The sequence below is a fragment of the Pseudorasbora parva genome, chromosome 5, assembly GCF_024679245.1.
Source record: "Pseudorasbora parva isolate DD20220531a chromosome 5, ASM2467924v1, whole genome shotgun sequence".
Taxonomy (NCBI): domain Eukaryota; kingdom Metazoa; phylum Chordata; class Actinopteri; order Cypriniformes; family Gobionidae; genus Pseudorasbora; species Pseudorasbora parva.
The window spans coordinates 22097487-22123214 of NC_090176.1; the positions used below are offsets into that span (position 1 = coordinate 22097487).

The following is a 25728-nucleotide window of genomic DNA, read 5'->3' on the forward strand; positions in this document are numbered from 1 at the left end:
GCAGGGCTTGTTCAGACGGTGCAAAGTCAATGGGTTTAGCAGTTTGACCGATTCAATCAAAAGAGTGATTCATTTGGGGATATGGAATTACTTTTAATTATTCTACACAGCTGATAGAAAACACAATATGATTGCTAAAAAAATACCAGAGTATTTTGGTATATGGTAATTATTCTTTCTCTGACAAGAATTTATTAGTGATATTTTCCTGGAGCACAGCTGTATTTCACTAGGCTCATACCCTATATAGTAAAAAATGGTCTAGCAATGACTGTTATCACCATCACAGTGGTTGCTACTGTTGTTTGTTATTCATAGAAAAAGTTTTTAAACCGCTACCCATAAGCTTTTGTTTGGACAGGACAGTTTGAAAGACCTGTTAGTAGGACTGCACGATTAATCGTATTTTAATCACAATAAAAATATCTGCTTCTCTCGATTGATTTCAAATAATTGCCATGATACTGGTCTGCTCGTTATTTATCCCTAAAACATGTTTTTTTCTTTGGGATTTGCCTTATCTTGCTTTGGTAACGAGCCTCCACTGGCAGTCATGCTTGGGGTTTCCAGATGCAAAGAGTTTAAATCCCACAAATAGAGCTTTACCGTTAAAAGGATATACTTTCTTCCCGCTGTTTTAATCGCTGCGATCTCCACAGCGAAATTCTGCTTCAATGAAAGTGTCATACAGCCAGTCTTTGTTTCTTCACAAGGAACTTAGAGGTACTTGTACTATTTGTGTGACTAAATATGCCATGATCAAACCTTCAGCGATATATGTATAAAAGATCATCGTTATTTGCTTTACGAATTTGCAAGGCAATCTGAATCTATGGTTCGTCTCATTTGCAAACGAATTGCGTCGCTTTAAAAGTCTAATAAAAGTCAGATTACAAAGAGTTCACCAAAACCATGTGTTTTGTATTGATTTACCATCTAACGTTATCATAGTTTGTGTGCCACCTACAGGCTTTTTGGTTGTATTGTGGGTTGGTAAAGAACATGCAAAATGTCCATAACATTACCCTTTTTGACAGAATAATCATGATTATAATTTTGAGCAAAATAATCGTGATTATCAGTTTAACCATTATCATGCAGCCCTGCCTGTTAGTAAATACGATTGTTGAACCTAATCACTGACTGTGTGAATAAAGCCCTTATTTGAGGCCAATGCTCTGTCTCTTTGGAATTGTATAGTATTGCATTCCAACATAATACGTTTTTACAAGAAGGTGTTTGTTCGCTTCTAACTTGATCTCTGTTTGGTACCATAGTGAATGAACTGGGCTTAGCTAAATGTTATCAGATTGTCACCACGGATCACAGCGATTAATTGCACGCACTCAGACGAGAGAGGTATGTATCAACTCGTCTTAGTTAAGGGAATAACATAGTTTAATATAAATAAAAAACGATGGAGTATCCCTTTAGGTGATTGATGTGCTCCTTTTTTCTGACTTCTACATGCCTACTAAAAGCACCATAATGCGGCTTCTAATTCAAACAGTTGTGATATGTCAGTCTAGACAAAAACATAAATAAAATGCATGATTCTGTTTCATTGACTTCTACTTGACGCGCTCGCCATGCCATAAAGGCTAGTCAGAATGGCTGGTAATTGCCGTTAGTACTCCACATCCTTAAACTTTCTCCATCATTTCCTCTGTGCTGGTGGAATTCGCCTCCAGCAGGATGTTTTAGCCTTTTCTCCTCCCCTGCACCTGGGTTCGAGAGCGGCCATATGCTCACCCCAGGATTCCCTCTATATCTCACACATGCACACACACACACGTGCTGACACACTCCACCCCAAGGCCTCCAACTGCTCTAAAGTGGTGTGTAATTAGGCTACACAAAGGAGCTGCCCCTCTGGCCGCATGGATTGATGGTTACTGGGGGCTCTTTGTTCAGACCGACAGGCTGGGAGGGATGGGCATGGCCAGGCCAGGGTGTTATTGTTCTCGTAAAATAAAGATTCATGTTCATTATACTTTATGGGCCGTGGACGGCCCCGTCATGGCTGCAATGGGGCTCAGAATGGAGTCAGGGCCGATGGGATGCCATTGACCTTAGTGTGTAGAGGTGGGATGAGATACTAGTTGGTGGATGGATGAAAGGGGGAAAAAACATGAATGGATGGGGGACAGATTGAGACTTTGTATAGGACTAGAGTGCTTGTCGCTGGGTTCAGATCGATAGATCATGCAAGCCAGATGCAGGAGAATGAAAGTTTGGTCCTGAGGTGAAACTAACGATAGGTTGACGGTGAAATATTGCTCAGCATGCTTTTAGTACCACAAATAAAAGCTTTATCCTGTAATAAATGGGAGATTAGTTTCTACACCCACAAGGCACTAAGAGAATGTATCGTTGAAGCTTTTATTTCTTTATATTATGCGGTTTGTACTATCTTAATAAATTTCAGCCTATTGTTGCGTTTTGATTCTTTCTAGCTCTAATAAATACAATCCAAAAAGTTATCTTCAAGCCTGGAGCCAGTTTTAATTCTTTACAGACTTACTTTTTTGTGAGTCTTTTCTCCAGAGTCTCTGTGAGCTTCTGGGAATAAACATGCTGATGTGCTCTAGCTGGAATCTGCTGTGTGTCCATGTCTCCTGACCTAACTTAGCTAATTATGGGCACTTTTTTAGAGACATCAAAGACCGGCTTCACACGCATGCTCACAATCCCTGTCCAGGTTTGGCTAATTCTCTGAAAATACATGAAAAAGGGAGGCACACTGTTAAAGGGGAAGAGCGGAGGATGAAAGAAATGGAGATAAAAAACAGATATTGCCTTGTTTGAAAGCTCATGGAACATTTTTTGAAGCTATACCTAAAAAAAAAGTACCTAAAAGCTTTTTTGGATGTGGTACCAGGTAGAGTTGAGCGATGTATTGAATATGCATTGTATATTTGATACGATTCTGCTGGTAATTTAATAATGAGTGACATGGTGAAAAAAGCAAAGATTTTAAGGACTTTTTATTTGACCATTAACCTGTTATCCAGCACCTCCACTTAAATAAAATTTAAAAAAAAAAATCCCATAAATGGCATACCCTGACTAAAACAGATACAGTTCATGAACCCTTTGCACTAAACGTATAAGTATGGTCTCATTTGAAAGTAAACACTAGGCAGTTCACTGTAAAGTCAAAAGTAATTATTTTTATAATGAAAAAAAAAAAAGAAAGCTACGGTAAGCTTATTAGAAATGTTTTTGTATTAAACTTTTTTTATAAAAATCTAACTTAAGTTGGCCTTTTTTCAATCTAGAAATGCACTGCAGCTAAAGCCACTAGGCTGACCATATTATATTTCAAATCTAAAGATAAGTCTAGAATGTCAAGATCATGTCATGTGATTTTATTTTGAGAAGACTCTAAGGCCCCGTCCACACGGAGATGCGTTTAACTTAGCTGTATACGTATACATTTTGTACCGTATCAGCGTTTCGTCCACACGGATCCGGCGTTTTAGAAGCATGAATCCGATATTTTCTGGAACCGGGTCCCAAAGCGGATAAATCTGAAAACGATCATCCTCCGTTTTCGTGTGTACAGCGAATCCGTATATTTTCTGAAACGGTGATGTCATCACACTACGTCCAGCACGGTGAAAGAGTTAAGGGATACAACTACGGGCACTGGGCATGCGCACTTCAATATCGCGTCATTTAATTACCGTATCTGCATTATTGTAAGGGTATGTTTTGGGTTAGGGTAGGTGTAGGCATTAATAAAACACATCTGTTAAGTAGTAAATGTATTTATTGTTATTTTATTGTTTTATTTTATTGTTATTTTATTTTGCCTCACCTCCGACCACTGCTATACCCCTGCTAACCACAACTCTTCTTCTCCGTTTTTAGTGTATTTCTGTGGCAGAATTACAGCGCCACACACTGCCCTGGCACGCAAACTACATCGTTTTTAGTCTGTTTCGGTAATCGTGTGGACGCAGATATTTCTTGAAACGAGGAAAAAAAAAAGATCGGATTGGGAAAGCGCTGGCTTCGGGTGGACGGGGCCTAAAATGCATCCATTCAGTGTATTGTCTCTATTGTTTCATGCTGCAAACTGCCCCCTTCAATTCCAGTCCCCCCAGCACACATTCACACCTCTCCGGCCGGGTTATGGCTCTAATTTGTATTATTTTGTCTTCATTGTAATTACCGACACCTCTCTATTCAAACTGTTCTGTTCAAACCTTATTACACTGATCAAACTTCTTACTTCACCTTCTTTGATGTGTTAGAATCAGGAAAAATGCAGTATCTATCAAAAGTGCTCCAAGGGAGGAACAGTGGTGAACCAGGGTCATGGGTGGCCAAGGCTCATTGATGCACGTGGGAACGAAGGCTGGCCTGTGTGGTCTGTTCAAACAGATGAGAGCTACTGTAGCTCAAATTGCTCAAGAAGTTAATACTGGTTCTGATAGAAAGGTGTCAGAATACACAGTGCATCATAGTTTTTTTGGAGTAATGTTTTTATGGAAATGTTCCCTCTCTCTTCACTCTGCAGACTAAACACTATTATACCACAGTCTGATCTAATCAATCCTTTTCACCGTTTCTCTCAGACAGCCATCTAAACAGCCATGTCATAATCTCATTACAGCGTGTGCATTAATAATGAAAAGTAGCCCAGGGAGAGCCCACAAGATCTGTGCCCTAGAGACTGTGCCAGAGGATCGCTGGGAGGTTTGCTGGTGCTGCGGGCGGTCGCTCAGACCTGCCAAGCCACTTTTGTCTTTAACAGCATGTTGAACTGTATGCTTTGTGATGCTGATTAAGACGTAAGTGGAGTCTGAGGAGATTGTGGATGGGATCTTAAACAGAAAAGTGTAGATGGGGCTAACAGACAGAGCGATCAGTGTCTGAGGATGGTGAACACATGGAGATAGAGGCTGTGGGAAATGACATACCTTTCATCTTCTGACCAGTGTTTTCTTGTGTCATTTTCAGCTTGTCTGTAAATGAAATGCTGGTTGACCTCTTGTCACAAAAAGCCTACAGCAGGACCACACAGACAGAATGCTACCTAAATGTCTCTGGTGAATTTGAATTGAGTTGGCCACACTTAGGAAGTTTAATTGGGACAACTAATTTAAAGAATTTACAAAAAAACTACAAAAGAATTTACTTAAAAAAACAACAACAAAGGAATTTCATTAGTGATTTAACACTAAGGTTTGCTATAAAACATTAATAAATTATTATTTTTAATTATTATTTTTAAATGAAATCCATAATCTTAGACAATTAATACAGCCACTTATAATTTTGTTACACAGCATCACATTCAGTTGTATTAAATATTAACATGTGTTATTATATAATATAATATATACTAACTGTTAAAGTATTTTTCCTATTTCTACAAAACAGTGGTTTTATTTCTTTAAAATAACATTTTATTCAGCTTCCTTAAATTTTAATTTTGGTTCCTTATTGCTGCCTTAATTCAGTTTAAAAGGCATTCTGAACTTAAACAGCATTGCATGTCAAGACGTTTGTTTTTGTTTCATCACAGTGGAATTTTGTTGGTCCAAAAACCCACTCCAAATAGCTGTATGTTAACCAATACATATGTTGTTTGGGGCTGTGATTTCCACACCACACATTGACAGTCGTCCTAACTAGGTGCATTCTAGCCTTTACTCAAGGACTCTGTGGTCTTGTCCGGATGAGGTAGGAAGTAAATGGCTAAGCCATACCTCTGAGCTCCTGGTTAACCTGCAGTGCAACAACATTTTCATCCCAGCATCCCAACCTCCTAAAACACTCTACACTACACTTTTTACACTCCCTCTTCCCACCCCCAACATTTCCTGTTAATTTTTATTGATTCAGATGTGTTTTCAGAATCTCATCCTCTCAAAATTGCAAGCTCTGTGTCCTCCTTTTTTATTCTGATAAATATTATAAGGGAAATGGAAAAGTTGGCTGGGGAATCCTCATTGATCCCCTCCTGTAATCTCATTAAGTCCCCATCACTGTTTCCTCTCCTGGCAGCCCTGCGTTCTGTTCCCCACAGGCCACCTCCTCCACAGACCTGCTCTTACTGTCGTTAACATTAAAAGGGCCACATTATACTTATACTCTGTACTTCTGTACTGTTTTATTTTCCCCCAAAGTCCACTTAAGATGTTTCTTGCACCAAAACCCTGCTAATTTAGTCCTACACAAACATTGTCTAGCTCTACAGTACGTCGGCCGTTTGGTTTCCGCAACGGTCTGTTCACTGTTCACGTGATGCAATTTCTGTCACTGTAAAAAAAAAAAAAAAAAAAAAAAAAAATGTTGGTTTAACTTAAAAAAGTAAGTAACCTGGTTGCCTTCAAATTTTAATTTTATTGAAATTAAAAATTTGAGTTGATACAATGAAGGAAATTTGTTTAATACATAGAAACTCAAAATATTTCTGTATCTGAACCGCATAAAAATTGTGATAAATCATGAAAATAGCACTATTTGGCATGTTTCACTGCGTCATCAGAAATAAAACACACACAATTACACAATATGCTTACAAAATATTTGAATATTATTTTAATAAAGGTTGTCGAATCTCAAAAAATGTTCATTGTATTAACTCAAAATTTTAATTTCAATGAACTCAAAATTTTAAGGCAACCATGTAACTTTTTTTCTAAATAATTTTTTACAGTGTACACAGTTGTCCATGTACAACACAGAATGCGCAAGGTGAATGTCAAGACAGAAAAGTCCAATAGGTTGCAAAACGCGCACAATACATTGTGATGTACTGTGCATTAGTAAAAAAAAAAAAGACATCGAAACAAAGTAGCATATCATTCTCTTTTGTTTTGGTTCTTGTTCTAAACTTTGCATGGAATGGTAGATCCGCTACTTTTTTTCTTTTATCCAAGCAAATGTTCTGTAAATGACATGACTCAGTGCTGCCCTCTGATGTCTGGTCGTCAGATGTAGCTTAAGCATCTTGAATTGCGAGAAAGCACTTTCAACACTTTTTCCAAGGAAGGCGATCGGCCGGAGCTTTAAGTTTTAAATATGGATATTGTTTTCTTACACAAACACAGCGATTCGCTTCAGAAGTCCCCAGAGCCATGTGGAACACCTTATTTGATTTTTATGGACTTCAAAAACAACTGCACTTATAATGCTTGAACTAGCCAGGACTTTTTAAATATAACTCAGATTATATTTATCTGAAATAATATTGTAAATTACACCTAGGGTGGCTTGAGGGTGAGTAAATCATGGGCTAATTTTCCTTTTTAAAGGGGTACTTCAGCGCTGGGAAGATGAATCTGTATTTGAACTGGGTCATCAATGCAGTAGAAATGTGAAATTATTTTTGAATTTGGTGCTTTCTAGACTGAGAAAAGACAGAAAATGTATTTTTGTCCCATGGGGATGAAAGACTACAATTCCCAGAATGCTTCGCTGCCCTGTGCCATTCCCCAACGCCACCAACTTGATTACAGTGACTGAGTTAGAGAAGACACTACAATTAAAAACTGAACGTGTCTGTTCAATATAAGGAGTGAGTCACCGCACGAGTATCACAGCACTGAGCACTAACTGCAAGAGTGATGAGAGCTGAGGTAATCGAGACTACACTCGCGGCATACATTCACAACGCGAGTTCAGTCTGGCGCGTTTCAATTCATGCCTTTACAAGCTTAACTTTCATAGAAATTAATTTGAGAAGTTAAAAGACTTACATTGCACACCATTGCTCCGTTTAAATGATTGCCTGCCAGCTGAGCTCTCCCTGCAAGCTGAGTGTAATCTCCCATCCCCCATGCACGAGTTCAAAACATGCGGAAATGGCTCCCTCTGCTGGCTGTAGTCTTTAGCCTTTGGGCAAACATTCCTCCTATGATGCAAAAATCGTCAATTTGCATCATAGGAGGAATTTTTCTAGAAATAAAATGCATAAATCTCTTGTCTCAGGGAGATATGAGAGGAGAAAGCACAATAATTTGAATATACTCCAGGGTTTCTACTGATACAAAGCCATATGCTAATCGCTGAAGTAACCCTTTAAGTGAACTATGCCTTTCAGTATTAATTTCAATATATATTTTAAAAAAATTATCTTTTCAGCTATAGATAAAGGCTTAAAGCAGTTTGGAACTGTTTTTCTTTGTGGAATCTTTGTGTTAGACCTAATAAAATATATAAACACAAGACAATATTACATGTCGAATTTACATGAAGAGACAAGAAGCCGTGTAATAAGCGGGATAATGTACACCCAGCCGGTTTTTATCGCAGAATAAACCCCTTCAGACGCTTCGCGTTGGGATCCTGATCACTCTGTTGGGGTTTATTTAGTTATACGACCGGCTGGGTGTACATGATCCCTTACATATGTCTTCGCCTAGCAAGGAAGTGCATGTTTCTGTGTGAGTTTGTGCTTAGAATGACTCGAAAGTCTAGTAGTCTGTGATCCACATTTGTTTCGTTTTTAATACCCATTTTTTCTCTGTAACAATTTTAAAGGGGACCTATTATGCAAATGTGCCCAAATATGCCCCTTTCACAATATGTGTGTATCCCTTGAAATGCAAATGAGCTGTGACTCCCCGCCGCCTTTCCAGAAGAGGGAAGAGCCTTTAAAGTTCATGCTTCAGATACACCAGCAACAACAAAACTGGAGAATCTCACGCAGTTCAGAAACAACTTTTGTGCAAATCCAGCATTAAACGGTTGATGAATTGAGAAATCAACTTTTGATATATAAAAGGTCATTGTAATATAAGAATATCCTCTAAGTTCCCGAGCTGAAAACATCCTTGTTAGTAAAAAAACATTTTTTTCTAGACACCAGGCCCAGAAAACGAGGCTCTCTAATCAATGACGTATTAGGCGGGTACAACGCCGCCTCTATGTGTAGACTGCTTCTGTAGCTCCGCCCACCGACTCGTGGAGCTAAACTGATCGCGTTACCGAGCAATAAACACGCCGAAGATAGCAAGATAATCGTTTGTAACCAAGACACAGGACGACACTAGATTTGCATACATATTGAGATTAAAACACAATGCTGTGCCTTCTATACTGGATACGACAGGAACACTTATGTAAGTAAAACATGATGTTTTGTGCGATAGTAATGCATTGTTACAGATCATATTGATTATGTGTGACGTGTCTAACAGAGCATACCTTAGCACGCTGTCACAGGCTGGAGAATAACTTATTTGTTGGTTCCTTGCGATCCGAGATCAGACTCTCAGGGCTTGCAAAGCCCAGCTTCCCAGGGCTATCTGTTTTCCAGATGGGCAACCAAAACCTAAGCACGTCAGCAGGCCGATGAATCTTAACGGCCATCAAAACCCAGCGTTCAGGAGAGACCAGTGTAGAAAATAGCCTATTAGTTATGATGTTTTTGAATGTAAAAACCATGCGAATGTCATAATTTGACTTCAGACAACTGTATATATATATAAAAATCCAGTTCATGACACATTTAAACTGACCCTTTGTGAAGCAGTCCGGCGTAAAATGATTTGCACAAATAACACTTTAATGACTTTCTTCAGCACATCTCCTTCATAAATGAAAATCAACTACGGTGTCCTCAGTGGCTCAGATGGCAGGAGTCTATTCAAAAATTGCGGATTGCTGCGGCTCACTCTGGGTGGGATCTGTGCTAATAGGGCAGGTCGTCACCAGTAATGGAACAACTCTTATGGAGAGACTGTTTCTGATTTATGGGGATTATAAAAAAATAAATAAAAAATTAATAGGTTGATTTTTACCATTTCAGGCTGGTTGTTTACACACTGTATACACACATCAGTGTTCAAACACCATGTAAAAGTGAATTTTGCACAATAGGTCCCTTTTAAAAGTTGGCAAGTGTATGATGCCTAATGTTTTTAAAATCATGTAGTGTATTCTAGCCTTTGGTCTTCTACATATTTCCCAGTCACCTCAGACAATTCTTAACATTAAAACATGAATGTTTAAACATAACAGTGCTGAACAGGTCCCCTCTATTCCAGTGGAGACGTGACTTCTTGGCCTTCTCCATAATTGCTGTTTTCAGACCTTCAGACCCTCAGGGCCTAAAAAAAATAATACACACACACCTTTATTTACAATATTTTATGTGAGCGGTTTGCTTTCCTAATGATCCACAGTTAACCAAATGCCGGCAACATGTGCAGTATCCGAACAGGCCATTAAAAGACCCATCTGATGCACTGCACTCTGCCTCTCTCCAGCATTCGAAATCTGCCAATCGAATTAACATATTTCATAGTGGCGCTTCAGGCCTGGGGGCAAGATAATGAAATGAATTACCATTCTGTTTTTTTCTCTCTGGGGAAAAGAGACAGAAAATCTGTAACATCTGTGCGAGTGGCTTAAATCCTTCATGCCACTGACATCTAGACTAATCAGATGAATCAAGAGCACTTCCAGGAGCAGATTCTTGCGCTGTTTTCATCTCTTTGTTCTCTTCCTTCCTCCAAAAGCTGAGTCTCAATGTGGTATTTGTTTTGTGATGAATGCCAAAGCTGGCATAACGATCGGCCTGCTATTTGAAAGTCTTTACCTATCCCGGCGCTCAGATTTGCTTCTTCTGTTTCCATAATTCACAAACAGAATCGATACGGTGACACGGCTTCTCTCATTTTCTCGCGCAGGAGTTCCAGGAAGCACGGCGAATTCTCAATCGATCCTTTGATAGCTGCGTGGGACAGGCAGGGCACCTCGGCCAATCAGACGGCAGCATTCAGCCCCCCATGGTGATGAACAGCATCTATGAGCGATGTGCGGGTGAGTGATGGGCTCGCTGTGTCTTTATCTCACAGTCGGTCTGTGCGGCAATGAGACTTTCAAGGAGAAGGCCACCCAGATATCTAGTGCTAATATATTTCTGTCGTCTGCAGAGCATTTGCTCTCAGATTGCCTTTTCATCAGCTAGACTGATAAAGTTTGACTCCTCATGTTGACTTAACAACCAAACAAATAATACTTTCGATATCCAAACACAAAATTATATGTACAGAAATAAAAGCAAAACATGGTCATGCTAATGTGTGACTTGACAAAGGCATTAAATGGATCAAAAGTAACCATCTAGGTAACACTTTAGAATGATGGTCATTAGTTAACTACATTAGTTATCACGGACTAATGAACTGCACTTATAAAGCATTTATTCATCTTTGTTAATGTTAATTTCAACATTTGCTAATACATTATTAAAATCTTGCTAACATTAGTTAATGCACTGTGAACTAACATGAACAAACCATGAACAGCTGAATTTTTATTAACTAACGTTAACAAAGATGCAAAAATATAGTAACAAATGAACTGCTCATGGTTAGTTTATTTTAATACATTAACTATGTTAACTAATGACCATTATTTTAAAGTGTCACCACAGTCTGTTTGAAATAAATGTTAATTTTTTACTTTCTATTCATCAAATAATCATTATAAACAAAATCTGTCACAGTTAAATTATATATATATATATATATATATATATATATATATATATATATATATATATATATATATATATATATATATAATATAATATAATATAATTTAATAGAACACAGTTCAATTTAATCCTTAGAAAATCTCAAAATTACTATCCATTGTTTATACTGTACATTTTACTGTAATAGTTTGATGATATTCACTTGTAGCGTTTAAAATGGCTGATTTGAAATTTTAGTGGTTTTTATTTTGTATTATATTTAGCCTAAATTATATAGAATTGTAATATTGTCCTTTATCGATTATCCAACATAACATGATGACAATTGTCAGCCTAGTATTTTATTTTATGGATTGACTTGCCTCATGAGGGCAGAAATATATTGAGGCCTTTTAAATGCGGCTAACTAAGAGAAATTGCCTGAGTCTGTTCATGTGCCATACTGGAAATATGTTTGTACATGAATGTCTGCCACTATCGATTCAATGTGCTTGTCATACATGTGCTATCTTTCTTTGTCTTTCTTTCTCTCTCTTTCATGCCTGGAAAGACTCTTTTATCACAGCTGTATTAGGCACTGGAAGTTTAACTCGTCTGAGAATTGGGGCACATTTGCAATTCTTTTCATGTGAAATGCCTGTGTGCATAGCCTGTCGTGTGGACGATCCCTTTAACCGAACATGAAAGACTAACACTCCTCCTGCAGGATTTCAACACAACTAGAGACAGACAGTTTCGGAAGAGAAGGAGGCTTAAAATGGAGCTGCCGCCTTCACTCGCCTGCCGCTTTTCCAGAGGAGCGCATTTCGCACACACTGTACTCATTGGGATTCCCAGTGAGCGCGATGCGAAGAAATAATACAAATAGTCCAATATCAGCTGCATCAGCTGCATATCTCCCCTCCATGACACCACACACTTCTCCCCGTTGTTTATTTCCTTGATAGACCGAAGCGCTCACATTCATAAATATATGCAGTTCAGAAATATTCCTTTCTGACAGAAAGTAGTTCTAGGTACGGTTGCCTTGTAAGCCAAGAAAATATGTCAGCAAGGAGAGCGGGAAAAAGGAAACCGAGCCCTCCGCTCATGCTGTGATTGTGTGTTTGCATTGGTTTCTCTCTCCCTGACCTTGAAATCATTAAGTTGATGTACGCTTTATCTAGGCCATGTTTCCACCGGCGGAACAGTAATGCGGTCCGCTCGCAACATAACAAACTATTTAAAATGCATAAGGCCCTCATCAAGAGAGTGCTGATATTTTTTAGCATGGCATATCCATTTGGGCTGAGGGAAGTAATTTACTGGTAGTTGTTTGAGCTGTAAATGAAAGCTAATGATTTCGTACATATGTATGTGTATTGTGTTTGCTTTTGAAGTGGTGCTTCTCGGGAGAATCGCTCTAATTATAACCCTGCATATCAGTGGGCCGGGAGCTGAGGAGAGGGCGGAAGTGTGGGTTGATATGAATATTACTGTTTCTGAACTCTGTCCATCTCTCGTGTGGGACGAGTTTTTCTCTGCCCTATAACGCCTTCATGAGAAGATGAACTTTGAGTTTATGGAGTTTAAATAATGAATATTTGTGTTTATTTGCTTTATCTCAGGCCTTTTTTTGCTATCCTTTACAAAAAAGCACATGCAGTGATGTATCAGATGCTAATACTGTGCTATTTTATACTGTGGTACTGAATGATTGCCATAGGACTGAATGATTGCCGTATTCATATATACAGTATATTCTGAGGAAAGCAGAGAGAAAACAAGTAAGAAGTAGGAAAACTATGGGCCCTATCATACAGTACATCCAGTGAGATGTGGCACCAAGCACGACACAATAGTTTTTTTGTTAGTTTCAGCGTGACGCAGTTACCATTTTCACGTCCAGCTCTACATTGTTTAAATGGAAAATGCAAAAACATTGAAAATCTGTTTGCCCATGCCGGTGTGAAAATGAGGTGTGTTCAGGCGCATTGTTGGCGTGGAGATAATTGACTGCGCCATTGACCAACAAAAACCTGTTCTAAAATCAATAGCACATTACTTTTTTGTGTTATTTAAAGAGTATGTTAGTAATGTGTGCCTATAGGCAGGTCCATAAAGTGCGTACACTTTGCTTATTACACAAAGGGATGCGTAGCAGCACATAAACATTTTTAAACATTAAAAATAAAATGATTCTGCTCTGGAGAAGCATTTTTTTTTCCCGCTTGCCAATTCCGCCAAGGCGCGAGCACAACTGGCTTTTAACTGGAATGGGAGAAGAGACTGATTGGTTTATTGCACGTTACGCCCAAAACACACCCATGACTCATTAAGAGAATAGGTACAACCCTTTTAGACCACGCATTCCGACAAAATCCGTCGTTAAACTAGCAAATGTGGATTCGGACAAACCCTAAATGCACTTTTGTCGTGCGCTATAGACCATACACTCAGATCATCATTGGAATGCATGGGCAGCTAAATGTGTATGTGCTTACCACTTTGCCACAGAAAAATACTAAAAATTCAAATAATTGTTGGAGAGGTTCCCTTATCTCTCGTTCCTTGCATGCCTTCTGTTAAAACTAGCTATTTGTGGTGACACCTGTAAAAGTCTTGGAGTTGGATCTCACTCGGCGGCCATCTTACCTATTCCCCTCATCAGTTATTTATAGTCAAGCTAGTCCAGTTCCTTTTTGGAAGTAGAAGAACGGGAGAAGATCTAACTTTTTGGTAACATCTCTAATTCCTGTCAGATGTTAAATAGACATGTATAAAATGTCTTTAAGATGTTTCTGATTTAGAATGTATGTAAAACAATAGATGTTTTCTATGTGAAGCGATCTTTAAAAGTGTGTGCTTGTCCTATCTGGTATGTAAAAAAGAAAAAAAATCTGTATCAAAAAAACAAACAAAAATTTGTATTAAGTTCAGCTAATGCATATGTTTTGTAGAGTAATTTAGACTGCAGTTATTCGAGGAATTTGATGACTTTGCCAAGGCAATTGTCTTTTAACTAAAAACTAAACCACTTCAATTACCACAGCGGCTGCACTGAGCGTTTACAATTTTTTAACACAATATTTTCATTACAGCAAATTCCTCATGTTCACATAGTAACACTCATGCAGCAAAGCCTCCCCTGTTCCGCTTACTGTCATTATGAATATTGTTTGCAGATGTGAAATATTATATCTGTCCAGTATCTGTGGTAATAGATTCATACCCAGCCCTCTCGGAGAGAAACATGGCTTTTATTTCAGTTAATGTTTTACATAAGGAGGTGTTTTGCTATTGCAGGCGAAAGGTCTGGTAGCACACACCGTTTAGGATTAATAACCCTGTTTTAGCTGGAAGAGCCATTGATCCATCATCTTCTGAAGGAACAACTTATTTCATTTCGGCTACGCCACACTTTAGCAGATAAATAATCGTGAGCGTGTATGGCTGCAAATGTGTGTACGCGTGTTTGTGTGCCACACGCATCCATTTTTTCATTCACTCTAACATCAGTTCATCTCTCAAGTGTGTGTATGTTCATGTGTGTGTGCACGCTTACATCTGTGTGCATGATGTATTATGGCAGTTGTGCAGCACACAAACAGATGAGATATATAATACTAATAAGCAGTCATCCCAGTGCAGTCTGATGAGTAATGATGAAGTTCTGCTGGGTGGGGCGCTCTGATCTATGTGATTGTCAGGACCGATATCCAGCTCCACTCCGCCAAAACACAGACACTCCATCAAGAAGACAGAGAACAACGTGCTATCCATATCCCAGCAGCCTACAGGAAAAAAGTTACAAATCTAACAAGTTTGTATGTTATTTAGCTTTATTAATGTTCATTTATTTCATTTGTTTGTCCACCAAATCAAGTTAAACACTTTTTCATGTGTTCATGTGACAACAACAGTTCTGTCGTTCTGAATCAAATTGTTTAAATACTTGTTTATATATATTTAAAAAAAAAAGTAATCTATTTTGTTCATGTATTTATTTATTTTTTTACAGCCATCATACATTTTGTTAGCTTTCGTGTGCAGTTGACTGTACTAAAGGAAATGATGTAGGAAATTATTAAAAGAGGATAGTCTTTCTCTTTAACTATTCCCTTTATATAGCCTTTGTTTTGTTCTGCACTATTTAGCCTAACTGACATTAATAAGGTCTTTGTGTCTTTGTCATGTGGGGCTTTAGAGACAGTAGTTGAAAACAACATCAACTAGATCATGATAATTCTGGGTAATGCTCACAAACTGTCCTTGCGTTTGACACACACACACACACACACACACACACACACACACACACACACACACACACACACACACACACACACACACACACACACACACACACCCCCACACACACACACACACACAGAGAAACAGCTCAATGTTTTTTTCTTCAGCAGGTGGTTTTAAGAATAATTCTACGTGGCATTGATTCAGCAAGGTGCTGAAAGCATTCTTTAGAAATGTTGGCCCATATTGATAGGATAGCATCTTGCAGTTGATGGATATTTGTGGGATGCACATCCAGGGCACACATCCCAAAGATGCTCTATTGGGTTGAGATCAGGTGACTGTAGGGGCCATTGTAGTTCATTGAACTCATTGTCATGTTCAAGAAAACAATTTGAAATTATTCGAGCTTTGTGACATGGTGCATTATCCTGCTGGAAGTAGCCATCAGAGGATGGGTACATGGGTGTCATAAAGGGATGGACATGGTCACAAACAATGCTCAGGTAGGCAGTGGCATTTAAACGATGCCCAATTGGCACTAAGGGGCCTAAAGTATGCCAAGAAAACATCCCCCACACCATTACACCACCACCACCAGCCTGCACAGTGGTAACAAGGCATAATAGATCCATGTTTTCATTCTGTTTACGCCAAGTCACAGGTCTGTGACTCTGCCATCTAAATGTCTCAAAAGAAATCGAGACTCATCAGACCAGGCAACATTTTTCCAGTCTTCAGCTGTCCAATTTTGGTGGGCCCGTGCAAATTTTAGCCTCTTCTTCCTATTTGTAGTGGAGATGAGTGGTACCCGGTGGGGTCTTCTGCTGTTGTAGCCCATCCGCCTCAAGGTTGTGCGTGTTGTGGCTTCACAAATGCTTTGCTGCATACCTCGGTTGTAATGAGTGGTTATTTCAGTCAAAGTTGCTCTTCTATCGGCACATTCTGCTCTGACCTCTAGCATCAATAAGGCATTTTCGCCCACAGGACTGCCACATACTGGATGTTTTCCCTTTTCACACCATTATTTGTAAATTTGTCTTTGCTTTCATCCTTGTCGTCATCATCATCATCATCATCATCATCATCATCATCATCATCATCATCATCATCATCATCAACTATTATTATTGCTGTTTTGGAACTTCAAACCTGGTTTTCATTGTCACCACTACTACTATAGTAAAATCGATTGATTATTTCTAATTTTCCCCCTAATCTTTTCATGTGTTTTTAATGCACCACAATGTAGAAGAGAAATGTGTGCATGTATGTATATGTAACGGGTATTTAGCCCGTCTGGTAGGGGAAATTTGTTAGCGCTGCCCTGGAAGACTGAACAACGAAAGGATCTTGGTCCTCGCGTTCAGTGCTTTTAGTCTCGCTATATACTAATGTATATATGTAGTGTCCTACTTTAATGAGAAGCACTCTATAGACCGACAAGGGTAGGCTTCAGTTAAAGTAATGTCACAAGGTGGCTTTCTGAAGTGAAAATATAGTTGAATATATTCCTCCCTTCCCTGGTCTATTAAAGTAGGTGAGACGCCCCTACTCCCTGACAGCTCTCAACCAAAAAGGATACACTGTAGGTAAATTCAAAAATTAAACAGTATTTATTTTCTGTGTATGTGTGTCTTCCTTGTAAGAAAGTGTGACTTCAGTGTAAACCACTAAATAAATAAAAATAAAATAAAAAAATAACAGTCTTTGAGTTCTTTCCAAAATCACTTGGGCATAAACACCTTCAATGTAAAAGTTATAAACTTTCCACTTGTACAATAATCAAACCCAAGGATACTCTAAAATAGAAAACACTTGACTTTTTTAGTACTTTTTTTACAATGAGTTTTCACAGCTCAAATTATCCCAGTTAAACACAACAAGTGCATACACAATGAAATTTCACCATACATAGAAAACACTTACGTGAAACGTCCCTTTAAGTACTCACAGTTCACTTTAGGTTCTGCAGTTCAACTGAACTCGCACAGCTCACTGTCCATTGGAGCAAAATACCAAAAGGGAATAACTTGGAAAAAAAACAGTCAATAGAAAAATGACTTGAGTGCGTTGTCTCGACGTAGCGTGCGTTGAAATTCACTTGAGATAGTGTAGTTGAATCACTCAAACTCAATGAAATGCTCAAAAAAAAAACTAGAAGATGCCACAAAAAAACCAAATGAATCAAACTGAGATGAATCGATCTGAAATGTCGTTTGGATGGCAGGGTGGAAAAAAAAGTTTTAAACACGAGTCTTCTCACTACATTCCGCACCAACGCACAGCATTTCTCATCTCACGCGCAACTACACGTGCAGAACACTCAGATAACGCGTGATCAGTTCAGTTGGATGCTAGTTCGTAAGACTGCTTCTCGATCAAAACGTAAATCGTTTAACACGCTCCAAAAATGTTAAACCTCTCTTCAATCGTCATCCATCAAGTAATATTTGTACTTTATACACTTACGGGTACTTCATGAAGCGTTAAAGCGTCACTCCAGCAGTCCAATGCAATGCAATCCATGGAGCAAAACGATACAAATCTTTTCCACTACAAAACGCAGGATACCGTTCACAAAATTACTTGATGCTGTCGTCCTTTATTCAACTAAAAGCCCCGATTAACTTCCGTGAAGTAACTTTATCGGACGAGCTTCTCGAACACGACTCATCAATCTCTTTGTGCGTCACTCTCATCCACCGCGCTCTGCCTGCTTCTTCTCTCGCAGCGCACTCTGACTGCCGAAAACCAGTCCACCCGTCAAAATAAAAGTCCCTGAAAAATAATCTTTTTTTTCTTCTTTTTTTTATATCTACCCCGTTACATTTCCCCCCTGCTAAACCCTGCCACTCCATCGACATTTCCAGCAGGTTCATCTCTGAAACACAAACAACATATTAGGAAACCATCACATTATAAATGTATAACTCCATATCCCAATATATTATAAGCTACAGGACACTCTGAATTCTCATTTTAGAATGTAGTCATCCCTGAATTTCACAGGTAAGGTACCCTTGTTTTGCCTCTGAGAACGTCTGATCTCAGGAACACTTTCTCTTTCAACTTCTGAAATATCAGCATCATCTGCGTCATCTTGTACCCGCAACTCAGTTTCTGATATTACATCCTGACCCCCACCACTGTCATGCTGTTCTACTTCCCCTGACTCCCCTTGATTCACCCTTGTGTGTGCATGGTATGTGGAGTGTTGAACAGTTTCTGGAAAGCAGACAATGTCTGACATGTCTGTGTCTGACTCTGGCTTGTCTCTCATTCTGCGACGGTGTACCCACGGTGTAGTGGGTGACGGGAATGAACAGTGCCGAAGCTGATCTCTGTGTACTACCTTTGTGGAACCCCCTTTCTCTGGTTTAATAGTGAACACAGGTATGTCTGAGTGGTTTTGCTTTACTACTATGTATGGCATGTCTTCCCATTTATCCTGAATTTTGTTTCTACCTCTGTGTTTGTGGTTACGCAGTAGCACCCGATCTCCAGGCCTCACAAGAGCTCCAAATGACTTGCGGTCATATAACCTCTTTCTTCTTCTGGAAGCCTCTTGAGATGCTGCGTTGGCAACCTCCACAGCCGTCTTCAATCTTGCATGATGACCTTTCACCCAATCATCCAGGTTTTCAACCTCATCCTCTTCTAGATATTTTTCACCAAGCACATCCATTGGTAAACGTGCATCCCTTCCAAACATCAGATAGAACGGAGAATAACCAGTGGATGAATGGACGTGACTGTTGTAAGCCATCACCAGCTCAGGAAGGTGAGTCTTCCAATCTCTCTTTTTCTCTGGTGGCAAGGTTCTTAGCAAATCATGCATGGTACGGTTGAATCTTTCACATTGAGCATTCCCTTGTGGATGGTATGGGCTCGTACGGCTCTTTCCTATACCATAGATTTTGCAAAGCTCCTTGATCACATTGGCCTCGAAACACCTGCCTTGGTCTGAATGCAAGCGAGCTGGACAACCGTAATAAACGAACCAGTGCTTAATCAGAGCTTTCGCCGTTGTGTTTGCTGTTTGGTTCTTGGTAGGAACAGCAACCGTGACTCTGGTAAACATATCAGTAAGAACAAGCACATTTTCATAACCCCCAGAAGACTGCTCAAGCTGCGTATAATCCATGGCGAGGACCTCTAATGGGGCTGAGACATTAGTACATGTCATAGGAGCTCGAAGTCTGGGAAAAACATCCTTGGCCAGTATGCATCTTTTGCACTGCCTTATCCAGCATGGAACATCCACAGACATGGTAGGCCAGTAGTAACTTCGTCTCATTCGTGCCAAAGAACTTCTTTCCCCGAAATGACCTCCGTGTTCATGTTGGCCCTCATACACGTCACGCTGTAAAGGTTCAGGAACAACCACCTGCCATATCTGTTCTCCATCCCTAGGGTCGAGGATGCACCTGAACAGTACTCCCTGCCGCAGCTTAAGACGATCAAATTCCTTGGCAAGCTTCTTGAGTTTCGGTTCCATACAACCTTGATCCACCCTGCTTGGTCTCTTGTTCTCAGACACTGCTTTATAAATGGGACAGATCACAGGGTCATTCCTTTGCTGTTTCCCAATTTCACTCCAGCTATAACCACTTATTTCCCCTCTTACAGATGCTTGCAACACAGATTTGCCTTCAGGTTCCTCCTGGTCAATCCTTTTGCCTGGCCACAAACATGCCTTCACTTCTTCAGCTCCTAGCCGGATGAAATCCTTGCCATCATCATCTTTCTCTGGTTCCTTCCTGGAAGGTATTCTCGATGAGGCGTCTGCATTAGTGTTGAGTCGACCAGGCTTATAGCATACTTCAAAGTTGTACTCTGCCAGCTGTGCTACCCAGCGTTGCTCAACCGCTCCGAGATTAGCTGAATCCAGGTAACGTAACGGGTTATGATCAGTAATCACGGTAAATTTTGAATACATAAGGTACTCTTTGAATTTTTCCGTGATTGCCCACTTCAATGCGAGGAGTTCCAACTTGAACGCACTATAGTTTTTGTCATTTTTCTCTGATCTCCTCAGACCTCTGCTTGCATATGCCACGACACGCTCAGTCCCTCCCTGCTTCTGGCTGAGTACAGCCCCCAATCCATGATGACTTCCATCTGTGGCGAGTGTAAAGGACATACTAAAATCGGGGTATGCAAGGATTGGGGGTGACATCAAGCACCTCTTCAACTCATCAAAGGCGGTCTGGCATTCTTGACTCCAGATGAAAGTTGCAGAGGTTCTGCTTTTCTTTCCTCCACCCACCAACGCATGTAGTGGCTTGGCAATCTGGGCGAATTTTGGAACGAATTTTCTGTAGTAGCTCATAAACCCAATTACTTGCCTGACCTCTCTTACACTCTTCGGAACTGGCCATGTGTCCAGAGCTTTAACTTTCTCATTATCAACTTTAATGCCTTCTGCGGAGATCTGGTGCCCCAAAAACTTCACTTCCGATTTTAGGAGAAAGCATTTGCCTGGCTTAAGCTTAAGCCCATGTTGTTTCAAACGATTGAAGACAAGTTCCAACCTCTCACAATGGCTCTCAAAGTCTTTGGAGAAAATGATAATGTCATCCAGATAAACCAGAAGAACATCAAAGGTCAAGTCACCGAGCACCACTCCCATAAGGCGCTGAAAGGTGGCCGGGGCATTGCACAACCCGAATGGCATCCTTGTCCACTCAAATAGGCCAAATGGTGTGGTGACAGCTGTCTTCTCTCGATCCGTCTCACTCATAGCTACCTGAAAGTACCCAGCCGTCAGGTCTAGTGAAGAGAATAGTTTAGTATTGCCCAAAGCGTCCAAGGACTCATCCACTCGTGGAAGCGGATATGCATCCTTACATGTGACTTGGTTCAGCTTTCGGTAATCACAGCAGAATCGGACACTACCATCCTTCTTCATTACGATAACTGCAGGTGATGCCCATGGGCTACTGCTCTCTTTGAGGACCCCCTGGGACACCAGATCTTGGACATGCCTTTTAACCTCTTGGAATATCTGTGGTGGCACTCTACGATGTCGCTGCTTTATTGGTGGTGCTTCACCTGTAGGAATGTGGTGAACCACAGCCTTGGTGTAGCCATAATCTTGGTCATCCTTGGAGAAAACATCCCTGTGCTTTGATAACAACTCTGTGAGCCTCTCACGTTGTTCTGGTGTGAGCCCTTCACAGTTCACTTCAACAGGAACAGGTAGCTGCAGGAGTGAGTTTTTATCAGCTTGAACCTTGTTTTGCACCAACTCTTTGACATGAAGTACACCATCATCTTCTTCAAATTCAAGCACATCCTTTGTGATCACCTCCTTAGGCTTATACACAGAAGCAACTCTGGATCGGGGAGCAAGCCTAACAGCTTTTCCACTCAAGTTAACCATACGTACAGGGACCTTTCCACCCTCTGTTTTAGCAAGAACATGAGCCACTAGCAGTCCATTTGGCAAACTTGTTCCAGCTACTGGCTCTACTAGCACATGACTCGTCACCCTAGGTGACAATCCACAGCGACCTTCCAGCACCTTTTCACAGTGGGGAGGAATAGTGACAGCCTGTCTTCCGGCAATCTTGACATACCCAATTCTTCCGTTGGGCCCCAGATGTCCTGCTTCTTTCTCAACTCTAGCAAGAATCCTCCGGACCTGGGCTTCATCTCTGCTGTTATACTTATCAATCCTCTCCATCCCGTCCGCTGAGATGAACAAGGACTGAACTTCATTTAGTACATTCATCCCGATGATCCCAGACACCCCTTTCATTTCCTTCACTTCCGGGCTTGTGTCCGTCAGAACAAATATACACTTCCCAGGAAGTACTTTTCCCAGACATTCTACATCAGCCTGCAAGCATCCCAAGACAGGAATGTCCAGTCCATTGGCTGCGGTCAGCTTAACCCAGCACGCAGAAGATAACTTTAGCTTTTGCTCTTCAAAGTGCTGTCTGAAGAATGACTCAGATATGGTGGACACCTCTGACCCTGTATCTAAGAGGCACTTGGTCTTGACACCAGCTATCTTCACCTCAATGGCCAGGCAATCCCCAAAAGCACCATCCTTCTGGTTTTGAGCAGTCTCATCAGCCAGCCATTCTGCTGTGTGACATCTAATCAATGAGGGCCCTGGGCTTTTCTGAACCACACCCCCGGAGTTATTCTCTGTACCTTCAGCTAACTCCACTGTTGGCTGTGATGCAGCTGGACCCCTCAACCTGCCACCTTGTGGACAATAGCGACTGGTGTGTCCGGGTTCACCACACGAATAACAAATATAACGGCCTTCACTGTCTTTTAAAGGTTGCTTCTTTGGACGGCTCTGCTGTGGTCTATTTCTCTCCTTACCATGGACAGCTTGATATAGTTCCTCTTGACGAGCCGCTATTTTCTGGATTGCCTCATGCAGTTTCTCCAGCGACAGGGCAGAGGAAGCATCCTGTGCTGCAGCAGCATTCACTACACCTCTGGCACGGGTACTGGACCTTACATTACTAGCAGTCTGCGTTTCCTCCTCCTCTGACCAGGTAATTGCCGCTTGCATCAACTGAACAAAACTCAAATCTGGCTCAGCTTTAACTCTGCGCTTCATCTCTCGTCGCAAAAAGTCGTCTTGTAAGCCTAACACCAACTGTTCCTTCAAAACATTTTCAGCATCTGCCACTCTATTTGGCTCTCGGAGCTGCACACGATTAAGTCTTTCCCGAAGGTCGTACGCATAGGAGCGTATCGTTTCTCCTACCTTCTGAGCACGATCATAGAAATCTTTGAGCCTTGTACCAATGGGCACTTTATCTCCATATGTATCGAGGAGAACAGTAAAGATGTTTTTAACCGTCTCTTCCTTTCCATCCATCATGAACTTCACTGTGGCTTTGGCCTCATCTTTCAGATTCTGTTTCACCAGCTCAATCTGGTCCTCAGTGGGAACCCTCATGACCTGAAATGCAGACTTCATCGATGTCACCCATTCTTCAATACTCAGCTCTCCCGGCTTTGACACGCAACCACTGAATTCAGGGAGCTTCCTGTCTCGAGGGATATAAATGGCAGCTGGGGCCGGTTGTGCGGTAGCCTGGCTCTCAATTACCACCTTTGCTAAGGATAAGGCTTCTCTCTGATCTGCTCTGGCTTGATCGAGTGCCCCTGCCTGCTGCTCAAACCGCCTTTGCATCTCTGCCATGTCTCGTCTTAGTCCCTCAAGCTCAGACATCTTCTTTCTTGACCAACAACTTGTGGGCCTGGAGACGTGTGACTATTTTAATGTGCCTAGTTTGAATCCTGTTCGTGACGCCACTTTTGTAACGGGTATTTAGCCCGTCTGGTAGGGGAAATTTGTTAGCGCTGCCCTGGAAGACTGAACAACGAAAGGATCTTGGTCCTCGCGTTCAGTGCTTTTAGTCTCGCTATATACTAATGTATATATGTAGTGTCCTACTTTAATGAGAAGCACTCTATAGACCGACAAGGGTAGGCTTCAGTTAAAGTAATGTCACAAGGTGGCTTTCTGAAGTGAAAATATAGTTGAATATATTCCTCCCTTCCCTGGTCTATTAAAGTAGGTGAGACGCCCCTACTCCCTGACAGCTCTCAACCAAAAAGGATACACTGTAGGTAAATTCAAAAATTAAACAGTATTTATTTTCTGTGTATGTGTGTCTTCCTTGTAAGAAAGTGTGACTTCAGTGTAAACCACTAAATAAATAAAAATAAAATAAAAAAATAACAGTCTTTGAGTTCTTTCCAAAATCACTTGGGCATAAACACCTTCAATGTAAAAGTTATAAACTTTCCACTTGTACAATAATCAAACCCAAGGATACTCTAAAATAGAAAACACTTGACTTTTTTAGTACTTTTTTTACAATGAGTTTTCACAGCTCAAATTATCCCAGTTAAACACAACAAGTGCATACACAATGAAATTTCACCATACATAGAAAACACTTACGTGAAACGTCCCTTTAAGTACTCACAGTTCACTTTAGGTTCTGCAGTTCAACTGAACTCGCACAGCTCACTGTCCATTGGAGCAAAATACCAAAAGGGAATAACTTGGAAAAAAAACAGTCAATAGAAAAATGACTTGAGTGCGTTGTCTCGACGTAGCGTGCGTTGAAATTCACTTGAGATAGTGTAGTTGAATCACTCAAACTCAATGAAATGCTCAAAAAAAAACTAGAAGATGCCACAAAAAAACCAAATGAATCAAACTGAGATGAATCGATCTGAAATGTCGTTTGGATGGCAGGGTGGAAAAAAAAGTTTTAAACACGAGTCTTCTCACTACATTCCGCACCAACGCACAGCATTTCTCATCTCACGCGCAACTACACGTGCAGAACACTCAGATAACGCGTGATCAGTTCAGTTGGATGCTAGTTCGTAAGACTGCTTCTCGATCAAAACGTAAATCGTTTAACACGCTCCAAAAATGTTAAACCTCTCTTCAATCGTCATCCATCAAGTAATATTTGTACTTTATACACTTACGGGTACTTCATGAAGCGTTAAAGCGTCACTCCAGCAGTCCAATGCAATGCAATCCATGGAGCAAAACGATACAAATCTTTTCCACTACAAAACGCAGGATACCGTTCACAAAATTACTTGATGCTGTCGTCCTTTATTCAACTAAAAGCCCCGATTAACTTCCGTGAAGTAACTTTATCGGACGAGCTTCTCGAACACGACTCATCAATCTCTTTGTGCGTCACTCTCATCCACCGCGCTCTGCCTGCTTCTTCTCTCGCAGCGCACTCTGACTGCCGAAAACCAGTCCACCCGTCAAAATAAAAGTCCCTGAAAAATAATCTTTTTTTTCTTCTTCTTTTTTTTATATCTACCCCGTTACATTTATATAAATTGAAAAACCTCATAAACACTCAGGCAGGCAAGACAGGCGAGAAATGGTTTCTCTAGGACAGCATCTCTGTCCTAAGTTGAGACACTCGCACAATGTCCCCCTTCTTTTAATGCACCTTAGACACTACACACAACATAAAAAAATAAAATAAATAATAAAAAATAAA

At 40.5% G+C, this 25728-nt stretch overlaps 1 protein-coding gene across 5 annotated transcripts in view; it reads left to right on the top strand.

Annotated features, from left to right (window-relative positions):
• Positions 1–25728, top strand: part of pard3bb (par-3 family cell polarity regulator beta b) — a 460252-nt gene that overhangs the window by 220192 nt on the left and 214332 nt on the right. For all 5 annotated transcript variants that reach the window (XM_067443471.1, XM_067443470.1, XM_067443472.1 and 2 more), the window contains one exon: positions 10656–10788. In XM_067443471.1, the coding sequence (XP_067299572.1) occupies positions 10656–10788 (133 nt within the window). The remainder of the gene's footprint in view (positions 1–10655; positions 10789–25728) is intronic.